This window comes from Enoplosus armatus, chromosome 14 (assembly GCF_043641665.1).
Source record: "Enoplosus armatus isolate fEnoArm2 chromosome 14, fEnoArm2.hap1, whole genome shotgun sequence".
NCBI lineage: Eukaryota > Metazoa > Chordata > Actinopteri > Centrarchiformes > Enoplosidae > Enoplosus > Enoplosus armatus.
Genome location: NC_092193.1, coordinates 11,265,018 through 11,286,849, shown reverse-complemented (window position 1 = coordinate 11,286,849; position 21,832 = coordinate 11,265,018). Strand labels below are relative to the sequence as shown.

Sequence of the window (21,832 nt, the reverse complement as noted above, 5' to 3'; positions counted from 1 at the left end):
CATTACATTTGTATTAGTTTCTTAAAGATCTGCAAGTCTGTTTTATTTTTATTATCATTTTTTTGTTTCTTTTGTGATCCTCATTTTAAATGATTATTGTGAAGAAAAATAGACTACAATTGTGTCACATTACATTGGAGCACACCTTGAAGTGACCGCGGTTTATTTCACAGTTGTGTTAAGAACCAACACGCAGCTCTCAGGTATTTTTGCATGCATTGCAAGCATGACAGATCCTGAGACGGGCCCCAGGAATAATGACGGAGGGCTCTTGAATGGCCAGCAGTTTGTCTTTGTTGTGTCTTGTTACACACTGATGACCCCTGCAGGCGGACTGCAGCAACAGCACTGCTTTCTTGTCATTGCAGCATTTGCAAGCCTATTTTTTATTCTGGCAACAAACATGCAACACAAGCAGTTTTGTGTTTTTATTTTTATATTTTTGAATTTTGTTTATTATTATTTTGTTTGTGTTTTTTTTATATTTTATATGTGTAAAATTAAACTGTTTAGATGCAAAGGATTTACCTTTCAATGTGCTGTGCAACAGCTTATGAATTATAAATGTCTTTTGTAAGATGAAAAGGTCTCCACTTTTCTTTTTTTTTCCAGCTGCTCTATTGTCTGAAAGGGGACAATAAAAAAATATTAATGACCAGACATATTTTATCTGCATCCTTTACAAAGCTGTCACCCAGACAATGTTTTCTGTTGTAGTGTGTGTAGAACATATCGCATGGCTGTGCGCCAACAGAAACCAGTTGACCGTTGTACCGTCATACTATCTCACTGTGCTGTTTGTTATCATTCAAACCTGCTTGTTGCCCTCCCTGGCAACTAATTCAGGTGTGTCCAGGACCCGCCCCAGGCGACGCTGTGAGTCAGCTCAAGTGTGTGTGTGTGCATGAGTGTGTCGGCCTATCTGTCTGTCTGGTTACACACGAGTTGTAAAACAGAAAAGCTTTCACTCTGCAGTGAGTAATTCAAATTGTTCTGCTGTGAGAATCCACATGAACTTTTCCTTTTCACAGTCAGATAACAGTGTAAGTATCTGTATTAACGTTCCTACTCCTCACCAATAGATTTACAGATTTATTGTGATCAAAATAACACAACACAACCTTCCACAGGAGAGCGATGTTATACAATATAGTTTTAGTGCTCTCTGGTTTCAAAGTCCAAGAGACAGAGTAGTGCAACGTAGTGTGATTTATTACTTTGGGGTGAATGTCAACTTATAATTAACACTGTATGGACTGTGCACGACCACATAAAGATACATACACACACACACACACACACACACACACACTAATGCACACACACTGTAAAGAGCCTTCAGTTAATCTTCTTGCAGATAAGCACATATTGTAGAAGAAAAGGCAGCTAACACAAAAGCTCAAAATCATGGCCTCTGATATTGTAGATTTTTTTCCCCCTGTTGAGGACTGAGGTCATGTCTTCTGTAATATTCTGGGGGATTTGGGAGGGTTTAGTGACCTGAGGAGTTTATATTCTACAATAACACACTCATTCCTCCATATGAGGCATCGTGTAAGGCTGATCCTGATGTCAGTCATTTCATCGTATGTCAGGGCAAAAATAAAACAATTAAAAGTATTCTCTACCAGGATTACACATAGGTAAAATATACAAAAAAACTTGCATCCTCTTTTTTACTTTTACTGAAATACATGACAGAACCAAGAATGGTCCTGTAAGCAACGCTGAATAATTGTCTCTTTTTCAGTGTTGTTCTATGAATCAGTGGAAAGTCTGAGGAACCATCTGTATGTTAACAAGCTGCTGGGGAAACTCAGATCAGGACACAATGTCAGTAAGCGAGACGATGTCAGTTGTCTAAGCAATTTAATAAACCAGCTGTCGGCCTTTTTGTTCACTGTTAACTCAGTGAATGATGTCACTGCCAGTGTCTGCAAATGATATCATATGTGTGTCTACAAGTGTCAGCAGGTCTCACAGTCACTCTGAATCACCAATTCATGAGAGTTAACCTGGTGTTGCCCTTGCATTGTTTTTGATTCATCATGTTTCACAGACATCTCGGTGTGCTTAAGGTTTAGATTCATATTCCAGATGTCAGGTTGGTAACACATGCATGAGTGATAAACTCAGCTTTGCAACAAATATCCAGTTTGCAACCAGGAAATGTAGCAGTGACCCACACTGGATTTCAGTGCAGAAAGCAAACATCAAGTTAAATATTTACTCTCACGCTGGAGAGACAGTCAGCAAAGCTGTTACTTTCTCCTCAAAATGCTCCGCGTACATCTGAATGGATAACGCAGACAGAAAGTACAAGTTAAAGAGAGACATAAAGGATAAATGAGGACAAGCCAGAGAGGCTAAATCTGACAAGATAAACCTTCCCTGCAGTATCTGCTGCCACACCTTACTGTGACTGACACTTCAGTCTCAAAGGAAGATTTTTATCTTGTGAAAGCCAGTGGATTGTGGGGGGGGGGGGGGGGGGGGGGGGGGGACCTTGCAAAACAATCTCAGAAAATAACTTTAAGTCAGTTGTACGTCTGTGGTTTTCCTATAATAAAGCCAAACCCTTAGAGCTTATAATCAATGGCCTGGTTCCAATTCATCTTCACTATCTCATTATACTGTACAGCAAGGTTCACTGTCCTACTGTTCAGTCCATCTCTTTTGGCATGAGAGCTGTTATTACACGGATGTTTGGAAAATTGTACATGTACAGTCTTGCAGTCTTGTCCTTTGTTTGGAAAAACAGCAAGCGAGCACGTCAAGCAAACCCACCTGAACCTAATGGGAAAGAAATGTAAGGCGTGTCTTGTGGTGGTGGGTGTGTTCAGCCTGTTTCAAGAAATTGTCATTATAAATGAGACTGTCATCGTGCAGTTGAAAGTTACTGTATGGGCTATTCAGCACTGACAAGTTGTTGAAATACAGGCATTCACACAGTTTGAATGTGAAAAAGGTAAGGATAGCAATGCTTTAATGGTTTGAAAATTCCAGTTTAGGGCGTTGGTTTCTGAAAGTCGTCAGTTCAGTTCTCACCCATGACCATGCCTCCCTCTCCTCTCTCTCTCTCTCTCTGTCCTCACACTAATATGTGATGTAGTGTAGTAGGTGTGTTTGTTCAGTGGCTCAGGACTAAAACACCAGAGGGCACAATATGTCTGTCAGCAAAGTAAACTATTGTTTTTTCCATCAGTCATAAAAGCTGAAAGACTTCATTATGAGCTAATTCATAAAGACATAAAGACATTTCAGGCATTGTATTGGTCATTTTTGTGGCTATATCTTTTAAATCTTTTCCTCACTTGGATTGGTCTGTCTTTTCCACTTTCCTGCACAATCAAATAAAATCACGCTGGGGTTAATTGTTTACTTTTCAGATTAACCACACATTTTTGAAATACTGCCTCACACTGACACTAGGTATGTGTGACCCTCCCTCCTCTGTCTCCTTGTCTTTCTCATTGCCTTTCACTTTTCAAAGTTCCCAACACGCCTACCTGCTGCGCGCAGCGTGTGCAGAGGAATGGAGAGATAGTAGAGAAGTAAAGACAGAGTGTGAGAAAGACAATGGAAATATAAAAAAATATACTTAGCGTCACTTGGTTGTCAGCTTCAAGCAAAACACTAGAGTCCTTTTGACCTCAAGAATGTTGAACCCGGGACGACAAATTCTTTGCGCAACCACCATCTCTACTCACTCCTGTGGGGATTAAATGTGTTGGCTGCTGTATTATTTACTGTAATTCTTGTCAGCTGGATATATTGCCAGGCTTTAAATGAGTCCACATAGAAGCTGAAGCTATGGCAGAGATGAAAAGGAGCAAGCACATGCCCCAGAAATGTACTGATCTAAATACCCAAATCTAAAAAGAAATCACATCATGAATTGAGAGTAATTCTTCAGAGAGCGTATAAGTGAGGTTCTGTGAGAGTCCTCAGCAAAAATAAAAATGCATTTATTATGTTAATTTATTACAGAGAAAATGCACAATGATCAACATCACTATGAATGTGGCAGTGTTAGCCAAAAGACTACTTTTCAACTGTTGTCCCTTTGCCAGATGTTAAATTATCCTTTAAAAAAGCAATAAAATCTGCAAAAACCATAACAGGAAAAGGCCTAATTGTAATCTTTTGCTGTCAAGTTAGATGTTATTCCAAACACTGTATATATAGATCCATTTACTCCAATTGTAGATCTCACAACCAATCTAATACTGGTCTCACATTTACCACAGAGATGATTCAACATCTCTGACATTAATAAATAAACATAAGCTCTCTGTGTAACCCTATAGGACATGTTTTGAAGATGGCAGACACTTGCCTTTATTAGCAACAAGATAGGCTCCTTGTAAATTACCAAGAATAATGGCAAAGCAGCGTATCTAACAAGCTTTAAGTCACCTCCCTCTGCTCTGTGTCGATCACGTAATGTTGTAATTCATCATAATTCAACCTAGCAGTCAAAGTTATGATTGCAACATAAAAGCAGAGTGAAATGGCAGCCCCAGCACTAATCTTCCCACACAGGCTAGTTGGTGCAGGAGTGTTTCATAAACACAGCAAGGTGTGGTTTCTATCCTAAAGCGGCCAGCTTCCGTCTATTCTCAGCAGACCAGTATCTGCGCAACAGGAGACGGGGAGGGGAGAGGTCTGTCCTCCGGCTGGACAGCAGAGCAGACGGACGATTAAAACACTTTCCTAAAAACCCAAAACAACTCAGCAAACATGAGTATGTACGGCTCCAACCCGAAACTGGCCACCATGGGCCCTAGAAGCAACTCTCGACCGGACTTGGCGGGTTCAAGTTATAGAAACGACGTGTTCGTCGGTGGAAACGGCTTCCAGGGGGATTACCAGGCAGGGGACGGCGGATACACCTCCTACACCTTCTCCAGGTCCTCCATGCACGGCGGGGGGCTCGGAGGACAGAAAATGGCTGTTAACATGGGTGGGAGCGGAGGTGGTGGAATGAGGTAAGAAATCACCTGTTGCGTTCAAATGAGTTTTACGGCATGAGGATTAAAGTAGCCAGTAGGTGTGCAGAAAATGTGACGTAAAAAAAGTGCAGGTGGTTACAAATAAAAGTAACTATCAAAGTTACAACCACCAACACGAGTGTTATTGAGTAATATTATATCAAGCAAAGCCCTAACGCCCATTTTTAAAAGAAGAGTAAGTCGTTTTTATTTGCGCCATAAGAGAGAAAATGTCATCAGGCAGACTCCAATAAGACCACTGCTAAGATAGCTCACCATTGTACAGCACAGACAGCTAATGGTACCTACATGGACATGAAACCTGCTCTCTCAGTTCAGATGCAGCCCAGGTCTTGACCTCTTTGCCAAAAACGTCATTGTCTAATTTGTTTTCGTAACATGTGTATCTAAGTAATCCTAGTGGTATCACTCTTGATCTGTTGCCCAATATTCTGAATAACATAAGTAGAAATACTTGCACAGACACACCCCTTGAATGTCCTCCCACTACTATCATTCATCATGGAGCCTTGTGTTATAGCAGTGATGTCTGTGTCAAGGCCAGAGCCAACTAAAACTATCTCTATCTTTTTAAGATCCCTCTCGAAATGTCTAACTCATGGTGAACAAAGGTTAAAGTAAAATAGAGTCGAGAGACAGCAGTTGGTTAGTTTGACCCACTTCCATATCCCATGACCTGTAGCCAGACTTCTAAAAAATAATAAATGAGTGTGTGTTTTATCATTTTTTTTAAAAGGATTATTCCTCATCAGAAACTACTTTGTTCTGATTTTCACATATTATTGTTGTCATGCTATGTTGTTCATTAAGAAAGCTGGATTTGGTATTTTCATTAAGTCCAATTTCCATAAAATTCAATGAACATTTACAAGCATTTAGAACAATTTAGTAACCTATTAACTATATTAACAGTATCTTTGAGACGTTTCTTCTTTAAAGCTTAAAAAATAATTTTTTTCAAGGCTCACATATTCCATTGATGACATCATGTTTCTCGATAATCTTTGACCAAACAATGCTATACATATATATAGAGATATATATGAGTGCTTAAAATACGCAGCTGGCTCTGTATTTTTTAATATGCTTGTTTCTTTTCTCATTGATATTGTTCAAAGCTGTATTACAAGATCTGCAAATGTGTTTTTGTTTTTCTCTCATGTGTAGTGTCCAGGCTATTCAGCAAAAAGCTTTGTTCCTGACCAGCCAGTGTCAGGAGTACCTGCAGAGAGCGAAGATGATTCTCCAGGGTGTAAGTGTAGCACACAGATTACACTGAACATAACTGATCTCAAGTGTTTGTTTTCACTAGTCGTAGTAAAAAATAATCAGAATGAAGAGAAAACTGGTTAGTTTGGCTGTGAAGTTGCATTACCATAAATACATTAGTTGAAGCTTTCCATCCATTTTGTTGACTTGTTTTCTGTTTATCACCATGATGATGATGATGATGCTGTGGCAGGATATGACTTAAAAGGCAGATAAATATTATCAGCAAAGTATAATAATAACTTGGCAGCTGGCAAGAGTTCAGTGTCTGTACTGTGTGACTTTGTAGGGGGGTCAAGCTGTGGAGGCAGAAAAGCTGTTGATCATGGCTGCAGAAACCATGGACCAGATGAGGGCCTTTGGCAGAGAGCTGCAGCAAATGCGTATACCTAGTGATGTCCTCAGAAGGTGAGACAAGATGCAGTGAGTGTGTGTGTGTTGGCCTTTGGAGGCTCATGTGAGTTTGTGTGCTGTCTTTGCATGTTTGCATTTACATGTATTCATTCATGACTGTGTATACACACTTGACTAATCCTGCCTACAGCCCAACATAGGTCGGTGGTGCTAAATGTATACAACATGCAGGTATTTGAGTAACATCTGAATTTCATTTTATAGCTGAGCCAAACCAATAGAGAAAGAGTTAAGGGCCTTCTGAACATTCTTCGTATTTGCCCAGCTGAGCTCTTTGAATGGATCAGTGTGCCCTTGGAAGATTCACAAAGTTTTTCCCTTTTTTGTACAACTCTACAGTGTAGACCAGTTACAGCACATGCATGCCGCCATCCAACAGCAATTAGTCGGCAGCATGACGACCTCAAGACGGAACAGAGGCAGTGTGGGCTCCCTGGAGGGAGAGAGGATCTTTAATGATGCCATGGCCTGGATTGCCCAACAGAAGGTGAGCTCTTCACACTTCAGAGACATTTAAGAATATAATAAAAAAAACACAGGTGATACGGTTGGAATCAATATGACAATAAGAATCTTTTTCCTTCATTGATACACATCACAATATGGTAAATGTATGTAGAATCACATATGAAATAAACTCATTTTTGTTTAATTCGGTGATCTCTTATGGACCAAACACATATAAACACACATGTAAAACTGTGTTGCTTGTAATTACTAATAATACTGATTGTTGTTCATCATTACTATACTCGTCTGACGTGTTCTGCGGTAGCATCACCACAAATGTCGCGGTAAAACTCTATAATTGCACCTGCATGTGTGTGCATGCCTGTATGGGTGGTGCATCAGTATGCACCAGTTTTTTTTTTTATATGAAGGGAGGAGGAGGAGGGGGCACACATATCCTATCACCTATTCTGACCTCCTGTAACTGAAACCATCTGGACACGCTGCCAAAACCTGATCCGTGAGCGAAGGAGGCCAAAGAGAGGCGCAGATGGATTGAAACAAAGGAGAGTGAAGAGCTCAGCCATTTGAGAAAGAGACGGAGAGAGAGGGGAAGGCAGAAAGAGAAGAGGGGAAGAGGGCAGCAGATAAAGAGGCTGTGGAGGCAGAAAGAAAAGTAGATGTAAAGGAGTGTGAAATCTGACGCTCTCCACTGACTCAGTTGTTACGGGACAGGGCCGCTAACATGCTCATGGGAAAACGCCCTTCTACTCTCCACCTCCCCAACCCTCCCACTCAACCAAAAAACACACCCTGTCATGCTGTCACCACTTCAGGCCTCACCCTCTATATTCCGTCAGTTCCCCCCTGTCATCAGATATAGAAACATTTCTTTATATATTTTCCTCTATTGCCTTTTATAAAACTCTAAAACCGGGAACATATCACCTGATGACCAACCCAACTGCAGCCATTTTTACCCACTGTCTCTAGCTACTGCTGGTCATGCTTGTAGAATTGCACCTACAGTCTAACGCATAACTTTGTTGACCTTTCTACTCTAGACTTAAGCTGTACTGCTGACAGTCTCTCTACAGCCATGTTGTGTGTAGCTTCAGCCAAGTAACCACGAAGGAAAAGGGAGTGGTGAGAGAACAAAAGCCTTAAGAGAGAAGGGAGGGAGAGAAAAAAATGCGAGTAAAGAACAGGGACTGGCTGAGGTTGGTTTACTGGCAGAGCTCTTATCAAAGCTGAGGGCTGCGAACAAGGGGGGAATAGTTGGGATAGTTTCCTGCCTGACAATGGACTTAATGATTATATACTGACATCTAGAGGACAAAGAGAGGAAGGGCATAGATTTAATGTTTGGGAATTAGGTCAGGGAGAATAGTGTATCTGTTGAGATTTATAATTATGTTGCCTTAAAGAATAAGGATGACTCACTCTATATTTTTCTGATTGTCAAATTATATTTCCTGTGTTGCTAAAGCCGATAAAGCTTACCTCTCTGTGCCCTAGACCTACATTGTAGTCCAAAAACTATTAAAAACACATGGATGAGCCACACATGTTCCTTCATTACAATGAACACGAGCAAATTCCACATACACCATCCTGCTGTCGTAAATACACAAATTTGTATTAACTTGCAGCTGAAATTAGTCCCCAACAAACGCACAATCTACTCCTGTTTGAGTAATGTAATGAAATGAAACACCTGTTTATAAAGATTTACATCTCCAGTAGGAATGAATGGGCTTAGGCCTGAGTGCCACAGACAGACGGACTGAGAGACAGATTATGTATGTTGGTTTTGGTCTTTTCATGGAGTTTGTTGACAATAAAAAAAGGACCAATGCCAGCCTTATTCTTTAAAATGTGTGTATATACAGTATATATTACTTCATACACCTTTATACAGTGTTGTGTCCCTTCAGTTGAGGTTGATTTTGACAATGTAATTGTGTGCAGCAGTTTTATATTATTATAATTATATTTCAAAAGGTAATAAACTGTGATTCTGCATCTTGTAGCGCATGATTGAGACCGCACCATTTGGAGACGACTCCGCCACCATAGAAAAGCAAATCATGAACCACAACAAAAACCACAGTTCTATCCAGAGGAGCCAGGAAGTAGACCGTGCCAGAGATGAACTGGTAAGTGGTCTTGCTCTACCCTGTTTCCCTGTTTTGAAGCTCTTCTTACTTGGACTATTTTGGCCTAATGTTAATTCTTTAGATATATTGTTTGTTGAGGAGGATGGTCATCTATGCCTCATGTGTGCAAAAGCCTAATATTTTGTAACCCTACTTAAAATCTTAGAAGTCGAGGGGCGACAAGTACAACTTCTCCATCCTGGAACAAGAGTGGGACAGCCTGCAGGTAGAACCAAAGACAAAAATGTTTATTAGTTTGTTAAAATCAGCACCATTATGAATTATCACTATTGTTACTTTTTATGATATTCATAACTTGACCTTGTGTCTGTTTCAGAAAATGTCCCATGGCCGTGTGAATCAGCTGCGTGACCTTCAGAGCATCATCGAGGAGATCTCCAAAGCCATCATGTGGGTGAATGAGAAAGAGGAGGAGGAGCTTGTGTTTGACTGGGGAGACAAGAACATCGATCAGTATATCCCCAAGAAGCAAGAGAGCTACTCGGTAAGGATCCTGGCATGATGTTTCTGTCTCAGTTTGTGGGTGTGATTATACCTTAATATATGATGTGTTTTTACTTATTTTACCATTAAAATTGTAGTTACGTATGTTGGCTAGCCTTTTGGGTCTCTAACTTTCTGTTCTCCTGACAGAGGCTGATGAGGGACCTGGAGCAGAAAGAGAAAGAGCTAAACAAGCTGAAGGTGAAAGCAGATGGACTCTTGAACAGCAGCCACCCTGCCTCAGATAAGATTGAGGTATGGCATTTTGCTTTTCTAGGAGTTGACCAATCCCAAACAGTAAATTATTCAATGGTTTTGTACTGATGACTCTGTGTGCGCCCACAGGCCTACATGGACACCTTACAGACCCAGTGGAGTTGGCTTCTCCAGATCACCAAGTGCATCCATATTCATTTGAAGGAGAACGCAGCCTACAGCCAAGTAAGTGCTCAGTCCTGCCCTTGCTCTTGTGAAAACAGAGCCTGGTATGTTTTCATGTGAAAACTGATCAAAGCTTTTTGATGTTTCCCTCTCCAGTTTTTCAAGGAGGCCAATGAGACCTATGCAAAGCTGCAGAAGGAGCATGAGACTATCCGAACCAAGTTCTCCTGCGACAAGAATACCCCACTGGATAACCTCACTGAACTCCTGAAAAACCTGGAGGTAACATTATACTCTGTTAAGTCCAGGACACATACTTAATTCCCTGCTGGTGTGAAGCACAAAACATGCTCAAACTATTTTCCCTGTTGACTGACTTGGGTGTAAACAATTTGCATGTGTGGTGAACTAGTTTGGCCAGTTTTATTAAGAGACTGAATGGAATGCTTTTGCACGTCTGCTGTGTACAGTGGTTCAGTCAAAAACACAGATCTGATTTTTGCATGTTCACAGAAAGAGAAGGAGCGAATCATGGAGAATAAGAGGCAGGTCCAAAGTCTGGTCAACAAGTCTAAGACCATTGTCAGGCTGAAACCTCGCAACCCTGAGGAGAAGAGCAGCAGCCCCATCATGGTTCAGGCCTTGTGTGACTTTAAACAAGACCAGGTGGGATATGTATGCTCTTTCTCTCAAACACACACACACACACACACACACACACACACACACACACACACACACACACACACAGGCACAGAGTATGAAGTGAAATATTACAAGTATGATTTAGTGTTTCCTGTATTCTGTTCTGTGCTTCAGATAGGAATTTTAAAAGGCAATGAGGGCATTCTGAAGGATAACTCGCAGCGCAGCAAGTGGCTTGTGACGGGGCCTGGAGGTCTCGACATGTTGATTCCCTCTGTGTGTCTGCTGATCCCCCCACCAAACCCACTCAGCATCGGCCTCGCCAACAAGTAAGAAACATTCAGTCAATGTCTGCTGAAGTGGATTTATTTGGATTTATAATGAAATACATATAGTGGGTACATATATAGTTGCACTTTTAGAGTGATTAATAGCTTGTGCTGTTCCCTAGGAATGAGCAGTATTATGAAGCCATCATGAGCATCTGGAATCAGCTCTACATCAACATCAAGAGTCTCATCTCGTGGCAATATTGCGTCAAAGACATCAATTACATCAACTCCCTCACTCTCAGCATGGTAAGATACCACAAAGAATGCAATTAACTTCTTAATTTTACTGTTTTCATTCCAAGCAAAGCTGAATTAAATTCAGTTTCCATCTTATCTAAAGCACTGCCTGCAGGAGTTTGCCTACCTCCTGTGTCCTTTGCTTAAACTGACCCCTCTCCATTGGTTTACAGCTGTCTAAGATGCGCCCTGAGGAGTACCGCAGTATCATCAAAAGACTGGAGACTCGCTACCAAGAGTTCCAGCGTAACAGCCAAGGCTCTGATCTGTTTGGGGAAGAGGACAAGAGAACTATCCAGGGCCACTTTGATACAGCCCAGAACCACTATGATACACTGATTATCCAGCTGCCTGCTTACAGTGAGTGTAAAATGTCTCTACCTTATCCCTAAATTCTAAATTTGCAAATATACTGCTATTTTTTACACTATAAATTAATATTCTCCAAATTTTACATCAACCAATAAAGAGGATGAAGGAGTGAAGCCTGAACCACCAAAACAGGACACTGCCAAGCCTTCGACTCCCAAGATCCCCAAGGTCACTGTCCCCAAAGTCAATACCCAGCCTCCGCCCAGTCCTACCCTCAGCCTGAGCCTGCTCAGTAGTCTGCAAGAAATTCGGCGCAGGCTGGAGCTGGCCGAGTTTGGCCTCACCAGCCATCTCCACATTCCCCTGGGGGAAAACAGTGTGCACGAGTGCTCAGTGCACATCCAGAAGCTGCAGGTGTGTAACTTTTGATTTATTGTTTTGTCTAATTAAAAGTGAGGTGCTGCTTGGCTACACAAACCCTTTTCAAAATTAGCTAAATATATAATATAAATATAGTTAAAATGTAACTGTAAACATTCAAAATCCCTCTGTGTACATCTTACCCCAAGAAGTTAATTTCATAAAGAGCACTTTGTAAAAGAAAAAAACAAAACATTAATTTCCTATTTGTGTGAGAAACAATTGAGTATGCTAAATTTAACTTATTATCACATATTTATATCTAGACTGTGCACCAAAATTTGGACTCCATCCATGATGAGTACCTGCGACTGAGAGAAAAGATTGTGAAGCAGCTGGAAGGGATACCTGCTGACTCCGAGCAAGCCAAGTTCCTCCGCTCCGAACTGGAAATCATCAACCAAAAACTGGGAGGCCTGCAGGGTCTCTACTCAGCATACATTCAAAGGTACATTATTTTAGTCTAATCACGTCACCTTTCTATTTATCCCACAATGATTTAGTAAATGCTGAACAAAATAAAGCAAGTACTGGGAGCAGAACTTTTGGCAACACACAGCTTTACTGATTATAGTGTAAAATCATTTTTTTTTCTCATTAAATGTAAAGAAAATCATTTACAAGGACAAGTGCATTTAACGCCTGTGTGTCTTTAACAGACTGTCGGCTCTGAAGGCCTTGCTCCAGAACATTCTCCAGACTGAAGATATCATTAAAGTCCACGAGGCCCGGCTGACAGAGAAGGAGACCTCGTCTCTGGACCTTCGAGAGGTGGAAAACTATCGGAGCTCGCTAAAGGTTTGACACACTTTCCATATTTAGTTTGATTGGATATCAAACTAAATTGCTTTCCGATTTCAAGACAAAACATGTAAAACAGTGTCGAACAATAATACTAGTAATAAATTAGTAGGACTCACTGAATCTTCTTTGTAGAATGTAACTAAGTGTATTTACTGAAGTATTATACTATACTTGAGTATACTTGAGTATTTCCATTTTGTACTTGAGCTCCACTACATCTCAGGGAAATTTTTACTCCACTACATGTTTGGTATCGCTAGTTACTTTACAGATTAAGACTTTACAGCTTTAGCTTCTTAAATATGATGTACAGTTGATTAAACTACCCAACAGTATATAAAGCAGTTGAAATCAGTTTTACCTCGACCAACTGCAACATTAAAATGCTGCTTAACCTGTAACGCGTCAGGAATAATATTAATAATTCAATATGTTATAGGATAATGAGTAATGTTAGGCAATGTTGTACTATTGTTGGTTTTAGTAGGATCTACATACTTACCTAATACCTGAATACCTAATTAATTGCTTGATAAATCAAGGTACATGCAATACAAAAATCATGTCTATCGCCATAGAGCCCTCCTGTAGATGTAAATAAAATGTGAATAGGATATATGGTTGAAATTGAAATTTAGATTTGAATCTATCTTGTGATTCTCTATTAAAGCAAATGAAGAGTGAGCTGGAGCAAAAAAGAGACCTGCTGACGGCTATGGAGTCTGACCTGTCTAAAGCAGTGCACTGGAATGGTCAAATCTCTGAATCCTTCCACAAGTGCGACGTGGACTTGTCCAAGTACTCAGACCTGGTGGGTCAGATGTCTGACCGCTGGCGCCGCATCCAAACCCAGATTGATAGCAGGTAGGGTAGTCTGCACACGTACACACATTTCTTCAACACCTGTGAATGTTTCTCCATATCCTCCATTCGTCATACAACCGGTAACAAAAACTAAAAATATCCTTTCATCCCTTCCTCTTCCTCCCACTCTTTCCGCTGCAGAGTGTGGGACTTGGAGAAGCAGGAGAAACAGCTGAAACATTATCAGCAGAGCAGCACTCTCCTGGAACAGTGGATAGACAATGCCAGGAAGCGTCAGGACGCCCTTCAGATGGTTAAGATCACTGACATCCAGACTCTAATGGACCACCTCAACCAACAGAAGGCACATGCTCCTTTCTTTACATCAACATATATAATAATAATAATATATTTAAATTGAACCGATTTGGTTTTGAATTGAAAATACCAACAATTTACACTTTAATTGAGATGCTGACAGCTGTTAGCATTGGTGTAGGTGTGGGTATTACTACTTACTAGCCCCTGAGATCAAGAAAATGAATTGGAAAAAATGTTTTTGTTGAGTAACCGCTTATAATAATGGCATTAAAATCGTTGTCTAATAAAGTAATGCATGTCTTAGAAGAAGCACAAACTGGTGTCAGATTAAATCAGTGAATTTAATGCCCCCCTTTTCTGACTGGGCAGGCACTTCACACTGAAATTAAAGGAAAGAAGGAGAAAGTGGAGGATGTGCACAAAAACGCAGACACCTGTGCTGGCTCCATAAAGGTAGGTAGTCAATTAATATGCACTGTCTCCTTTCATTTTAAGTTGATGAGCACAAGCAAGAATGGTACAAAGTAATCAAGTCCATATTGTGTTGTGTGTTTTCAGGACTATGAGCTGCAGCTGGCTTCCTACAGTTCAGGCCTGGAAACTCTGCTTAATATTCCTATCAAGAGAACAATGCTGCAGTCCCCCGCTTCTGTGGTCAGACAAGAGGTATGAAACCTATGTTCAGTTAGATATTATTAATACATGTTAGTTATTATACACTCAAGTAATAATTATATGTTTATCTTCTGTTTGATTAAACAAGACTTATTTCCTTTGTATTATGAGCTCATGTAATACAACCAATTTAAAGGTTAATCCCTTAATTGCATTTAAAGATGTCAAGTATGTTATTAAAGCATTAACATTTGACATCAGTATTCATCCACTGATTTTAACTCCAACAGGTGACTGGCCTACAGTCCCAATACATAGAGCTACTTACCCGCTCTAGTGACTACTACAAGTTCCTAGGGGAGCTGCTGAAGAACATGGAAGAGCTGAAGGTACATATTGGATTTGTATGATGCTACATCATTGTTTCTGTAAATCAGTAATATTGTGTTGGTAAAATAAATAGTGCGATAAACACAAGATATATGAACAAATTGATTCATTTAACAATAAAAGTAGGTGACTGAGGCTCTTTCTGTTTTTGTCATTGCTCTCTTCAGATCAGGAACACCAAGATTGAGATGCTGGAGGAGGAACTGAGGCGTCTGAAGGAGGAAATCCAGGATCGTAACCAGAAAAACAAGTCACTGGAGGATGCTTTGGCCCGCTACAAGCTGGAGCTCTCTCAATCAAAAGAAGAGCTCATTTCTATGGAGGAAGTGAAGAGAACCACAGTAATGCAAGTGAATGCTACCAAGGAGAACCTGGACAGCACACACAACCAGCTTCAAGATCTTAATGACCAGCTGACGCGCATTAAATACCAGCTGGATGAAGAAAAGAGGAAAAGAAGGTTGGCAGAGGAACGCTACACCAGCCAGCAAGAAGAGTATGAGGCGGCTGTTCGCCGCAGACAGAAAGAACTGGAAGAACTCAACTGGACCAAGATTGACTTGGAAAAGGCAGTGAAGGACAAGGAACGTGAACTGGAGAGGATGAAGATACTGTTAGAGGAGGAAGCGACACGTCGACGAAACGCTGAATCAGATATTTCAAAGGTAAGAACACAGTGTACCCAGGAGATTAAACAACTTAAGCAGACACACGAGACAGAGATCCACGTTACCAAGACCACAATCCTGAAAGCCTCACAACAGAAAGAAGAAAACGCTGCAGAGCTGAGACTGCAAGTTGACAGACTCACTGCTGAGAAGAGAGATCTAGAGGAGGAGCTGAGGAGGCTGAGGCAGTCCATTACTCTCACAGAGGAGCAGAGAAGCAGAGCAGAGCAGGAGGCCAACCAGCAGAGGGCCTCAGTGACCCAAGAGACAAGGATGCGCAGTGAGTTGGAGGTTCAGCTGAGAACAGTCATGCAGCAGAGAGGAGAGGATGAGCTCAAACTACAGGAGGCCACCAAAAACAATCAGGAAAAGTCCAGGCAGATCAGCATGCTAACATTTAACTTGGAGGAGGAGGGTAAGAAGAGGAGAGCTCTGGAATTGGAAATCAGACACCTGAAGCAGGCTGAGGCAGAGCTGAAGGCAAAGAACACCTCTCATCTGGAGACAATTAACAAGCTAAAAGTTTCTGAGCAGGAGATCCGCATCACCCGAGTAGAACTGGAGAAGCAGACCAGTGAGAAAACCAAGGTTGAGCAGAGTTCTGCCAGGCTGCAGAGCCGTATCCGGGAACTTCAGTGCTCTCTGGATGCGATGGAAGCTGAGATGGAGAAACAAAAGAAGGCAACCCAGGAGGAGTTCACACGTAGAAAGAGAATGGAGGCAGAGTTGGAGAGGATGACACATACTTGCAGAGAGCACACCACTACAATTAACACACTGAAATCTGTCCAGCTAGAGATTTCCAGCTCTAGCAGGAAGTATGAGCAGGATCTCAGTGCCCTCCAGGCGGCGCTGGACAAGAGCCTGAGGGAGCATAAAGTCACCAAGGAGGAATTGGCAGCTGTCACAGCTGAGCTGAAGACACTTAAACAGAAGCTCCAGCAGGAACAGGCTCGAATTCATGAGCTCAACCAACGTAATGAGAGCCTGTATAAGACCATTGAGGAGAAGAGCCGCCAGCTTAACGAATACACCACAGAGATCGAAAAGCTGAAGACTCTGACACAGAACCTGACAAAGGAGAGACTGAGGTTGGAGGAGGAGCTGAGGGCAGTTAGACAGGAGAGAGATGACCTGAAGCTTAGCAAAGACTCTATTGATGGAGAAAGTGCCACTCAGATCTCAGCCTTGCATGTCCAGCTTCAGACTAGCAACAAAAGGACAGCGGAGCTCCAGGCTCTCATCAATGACCTGACCAGAGAGAGAGAAAAGCTTAAATTGGAAATAGACAAATTCCAAAAGCAATCGATTGAGGTATTTTTGATTGCATTGAAGGATCATCTCCACATAATTCAACTAATTTTTTTCTGCTTTCTGCATGAATTATTATAGGTGCATTAATACTAAACCTGATTACAAAGTTGCCCTGTCATCAGTTCGTGACTGATGACTTTGAGTTTTGCATGAAATTCACTTACTTACACATGCTTTTGCTTGGACATGCATGTTGTTCGCTCTTTTACTTTGCTCATTATGTGACTGAACTGTAGCAATCACTTGATTAATTACTGCATACCAACTGATGTAATAATTATAAGTACACATCTCTATACATCTGTACATTATCAATTGGTTCAGTCGGTACTGACATCTGATTTCTGAAGGACATTAAATTGGCCTGTGATTAATCATGGTATCACAAATGAAATAGATATTGATGAAAATTGTATATGTTGATAAGCTCTTACAATATGCTGATGTAAAAAAATGTACATGTACATGTACTTTTCAGAATGATTGTTGTTGTCTCTTTACTCAGTGCATTACTTATTGGCATTTCTGTACAGGCATAACAATGTCTTTTCTTATGTCTCCCCAGACATCCATGATCGTGCATGAGTCCCAAAGCCAGTACAGTGAGCTGCTGCTGCAGAGGGACAGTTTGCTATCCAAGCTTAAACTGCTGGAGCAGGACAAGACCCGTCATCAGCGCCTAGAAGAGGAGCTTACCCGCATCAAGCTCACACTAGAAAGTGAGTTACGCACCAAAAAGCAGCTGCAGGATGAAAAGAGTGCCATCTTCAAAGATTTTAACCACATGAAGAGCCAGTATGAGTTGAGAGACAGCCAGATAAGGCAGTGTGAAGCAGACAGAGACAAGGCTGATCGAGAGAGGCTCTCCCTGAAGAATGAGGTCGAGAGGCTCATGAGGGAGCTGAAGAGTGTTGAGGAGCGGTACAAGAGCCGTCTGTTCAGCTCTGAAAAGGAGGCATCAGACCTGGCTCTCAAGAGAGATGCTCTGGAGAGAGAGATAAAGAGGCTGCAGCAGCGACCCAGTAGCCTGAGCAGGCAGACCCAGACAGATGAGAAGGTCCCAACAATCGATCCATCCAAGCTGATATTTGATGGTGTGCGTCGCAAGGTCACAGCCCACCAGCTCTGTGACTGTGGTATAATCAGTAAAGCCACTCTAGATCAGCTCCTAAAGGGAAAAAAGACAGTTGATGAGGTAGCTGTGGATATCCAGCTCAGTCTAAAAGGTACCGGCATCATTGCTGGCATGATGACAGGTTCTCAAGGGAAAATGCCTTTCACTGAAGCCAAAAACAAGAACCTTCTCAGCTCAGAGAGTGCCCTCATGCTCCTGGAAGCTCAAGCAGCAACAGGCTACATAGTGGACCCCGCATTTAACGAGAAGATGCCTGTGGACACTGCCTGTTCAAGAGGGATTGTAGACACAGAAGACAGAGACACCTTGGTGAGAGCTGAAGCAGCAAGCACCGGCTTCAAAGATCCATACACTGGCAAAGTGTTATCTGTGGGTCAGGCTTGCAAACAGGGCCGCGTAGACAAAGACACAGCCATCCGCTTGCTCCAGGCTCAGGAGTCTGTTGGAGGCATATTGGACCCTGTTCTGAGTGTGTTCTTTCCAAAAGATCAGGCTTTGGATCGCAGTCTCATTGATGAGGACCTCTACAGGGCTTTGAACAAAAAACCTACCTGCTATCTGGATCCAGCGACAGGAGAGAAGACAAGTTACAATAACCTTAGGAAGAAGTGCATAGTGGAACCTGTTGCTGGTTTGCTTCTTCTCCGTGGTCCAGAAAAGGCCATGACTGTGAAAGGTCTCCGTGGTGAAGTCTCTGTTACAGAGCTCATCAATTCTGAACTGCTGGATGAAACTGATTTGGTGAAGCTCAAACAAGGCGAGCTCACCAGCAGAGAAATTGAAGAGAAGCTAAAGTCCTATCTCTATGGCACTACCTGCATCGCAGGGATCTATGATGAGGCCAATGATCGAATACTGCCTTTTTATCAGGCAATGAAGGAAGGTCTGCTCATGAGAGGAACCACCCTGGAGCTTCTTGAGGCCCAAGCTTCTTCTGGCTTCATTGTTGATCCAGTCAACAATGTCTTCTTGACAGTAGAAGAGGCCACAAAGAGAGGCCTGATAGGAAAAGAGTTTAAGAGTAAGCTGTTGTCTGCAGAGAAGGCAGTAACTGGATACATTGACCCAAACACAGGAAAGACTATCTCCCTCTTCCAGGCTATTGAGAAAGATCTTATTGAGAAAGGTCATGGAATCCGTCTTCTGGAGGCTCAAATTGCCAGCGGTGGGATTATTGACCCCAAAGAGAGCCACCGGATTGATGTTGCTGTTGCCTATAAAAGGGGATATTTTGATAAGGAGATGAATGAGATCCTAACTTATGAAGGGGATGACACAAAAGGGTTCTTTGACCCTAACACTAAGGAGAACTTGACATATCTTCAGCTGAAGGACAGGTGCATCACGGATAGCAAAACAGGCCTAATACTCCTGCCAATTACAGACAAGAAGAAGCCCCAGAAGTCAGAGGAGAGCCGTACCAATATCCTTCGTAAGAGGCGGGTTGTGATCGTTGACCCAGACACTGGGCTTGAGATGTCAGTGAGGGAGGCCTACCACAGGGAGCTAATTGACTATGACACTTTCCTGGACTTGTCGGAGCAGGAGTGCGAGTGGGAGGAAATAACTATCAAGGGGTCTGATGGCTCTGCACGTTTGGTGATTGTGGATAGGAAAACAGGAACCAAGTATGATATCAAGGACTGCCTGGAGCGCGGTATCATTGAGCAGAAGTTGTTGGATCAGTATCGTGCTGGAACGCTATCCTTGACCCAGTTTGCTGACCAAATTACCAGCAGAACCAGCAGCACTGAGATGGCCATTGCAGCCAGCAATGCTGATGACATGTTCACCTGCAGCAGTCCCACCCAGCTCGCACCATCTTCTCCTACCGTCCGTAAACGCTTCAGCAGTATTTCTATTACTGTCTCTCCCCCTGAGATGTTCGACGACCAGAGCCCTGTGGCAGCTATATTTGACACAGAGACCTTGGAGAAAATAACTATTCCTGAAGGGCTCAGAAGAGGCATAGTTGACACTCTTACAGCACAGAGGCTACTGGAGGCCCAGGCATGCACAGGCGGTATTATCAACCCTGCCACTGGTGAGAGACTGTCACTGCAGGATGCTGTCCATCAGAGCATCATTGATGAAAGCATGGCCAGTAAGCTGAAACCTGCCCAGAAAGCCTATCTTGGTTTTGAGGATGTGAAGACTAAAAGGAGGATGTCTGCAGCAGAGGCAGTGAAGGAGACATGGTTGCCTTATGAAGCTGGCCATAGATTTTTGGAGTTTCAGTACCTGACAGGAGGCCTGATAGAGCCTGGCACTGGACATCGCATCAGCATTGAAGAGGCTATCCGCAAAGGTTGGGTAGATGGTAAAGGGGCCCAGAAGCTTCAGGATACACGGAACTACCAGAAGAATCTGAACTGTCCCAAGACAAAACTGAAGATCTCCTACAAGGAAGCCATGGACAGCTGCATGGTGGAAGAAAGCAATGGTATGAAGATGCTGCAGGCCTCCTCAATGTCCTCCAAGGGAATCAGCAGCCCTTACAATGTCTCTAACCCAGGGTCTCGCTCTGGGTCCAGGGCTGGTTCCCTTGCCGGCTCCAGGAGTGGATCTCGTAGAGGCAGTGTGGATTACTCCTCTACTTACAGCTATAACTTCTCCTCCAACAGTACCACCTATAGCTCAAACAGTAACTTTTAATACACAGCATAAAATAACTAGACTAGTTATCACCAGCAGTGCCTCTGCAGGTTGCTTTTCTAAATGTTTTTCTGCAACATATGAGATTTTTGGAGGTTTGTTTAAATACGGAATCTGATTCTGAATTCATTTAATTCATTTTGATTGTTTTTGATGATTTGGTTTAATATTAAACTCAGTGCAAAGTATAATTAATGCTGTCATTCTAACACGTAAATGAAATGAATATATTTGTCATAGCTCATTTTAATATAAGGCTATTTTAAAATGTAACAATTTATTTTAAAATATGCTTGTTAACCTCAGCTTCAGCATGCAGTCAAATTTTATTTTGCTGTTTTTTTAGTCTTAGATTTTTGCAGCTTGACTTGTGTATGTTTTCTTTTAACCCTTCTAACCCTTTTTTTTATTTAGAAAAAACATGTTAATTGCAAATGCTAAGGTTTAGCTTAAAATACTGACTTTACTTTGTCATCAACAATGCAATTTGCCTGCCACTATATGTTATTCTCAAGTGATTCAAAATAAAGTTGTCACAACAATTTTGATTCATTCATTTACTCATTCATTCACTTACCAGGCCGATATCTGTACTGTTTATTAAAAGATGCATTAAAAAGAGTGAGGAGAGGCTGATGTACCTCTTTGTATCAGAAGTATCCATTGCTACCTATGGATGGCGCTAATTGTCATGCTTAACGCTAAAACGTTTCAATGTCTGTTTGCCCTCCGCAGCACATTTTACATTTGACCAGAGAGGGAGGAAACAACATCGTTTTGGTAATAATATAATATTAGCTGGAATAGTAGTAGGTAGTGTTGGAAATATTGACTGATACAAGGGCTGCTAAAGATAATTGGACTCCATGTCCAGACACCACAGGAGATTGGGACATTTCGGACATGTCAGTTTTATGATAATGACCGATAATTAAAACTAAAAAGGCAATTAATTAAGAAGTAATTGTTCTCTGATAGTAGATAGATG

The 21,832-nt window shown here is 41.8% G+C and overlaps 1 protein-coding gene across 3 annotated transcripts; it reads left to right on the top strand.

The window, feature by feature from the left end:
• Window positions 1-4,645: 4,645 nt before the first annotated feature.
• On the top strand, window positions 4,646-21,386 carry dspa (desmoplakin a). Of its 3 annotated transcripts, none has more exons than XM_070918147.1 (24): window positions 4,646-4,991; window positions 6,183-6,267; window positions 6,574-6,692; window positions 7,038-7,185; window positions 9,182-9,307; window positions 9,474-9,533; window positions 9,645-9,812; window positions 9,962-10,066; window positions 10,157-10,252; window positions 10,349-10,474; window positions 10,706-10,858; window positions 11,012-11,166; window positions 11,289-11,415; window positions 11,580-11,766; window positions 11,876-12,132; window positions 12,405-12,586; window positions 12,798-12,936; window positions 13,613-13,806; window positions 13,948-14,110; window positions 14,437-14,520; window positions 14,626-14,733; window positions 14,973-15,071; window positions 15,240-15,737; window positions 17,620-21,386. In XM_070918147.1, exons 1-24 carry the CDS (start codon window positions 4,744-4,746, stop codon window positions 20,842-20,844), a joined length of 6,852 nt encoding a protein of 2,283 aa, XP_070774248.1. In that variant the 5' UTR covers window positions 4,646-4,743; the 3' UTR covers window positions 20,845-21,386. The 3 variants fall into 3 exon arrangements, with proteins under 3 accessions (XP_070774248.1, XP_070774246.1, XP_070774247.1); XM_070918145.1 differs by having other exon boundaries at window positions 15,240-17,054; XM_070918146.1 differs by having other exon boundaries at window positions 11,580-11,767; window positions 11,868-12,132; window positions 15,240-17,054.
• The last annotated feature ends 446 nt before the right edge of the window (window positions 21,387-21,832 follow it).

Coding starts and splice junctions, on each gene's coding strand:
- dspa (XM_070918146.1), top strand. CDS start 4,744: ATGAGTATGTACGGCTCCAACCCGAAACTGGCCACCATGGGCCCTAGA. Junction 7,186..9,181: donor CCTGGATTGCCCAACAGAAG/GTGAGCTCTTCA, acceptor TGCATCTTGTAG/CGCATGATTGAGACCGCACC. Junction 9,534..9,644: donor AAGAGTGGGACAGCCTGCAG/GTAGAACCAAAG, acceptor TGTCTGTTTCAG/AAAATGTCCCATGGCCGTGT.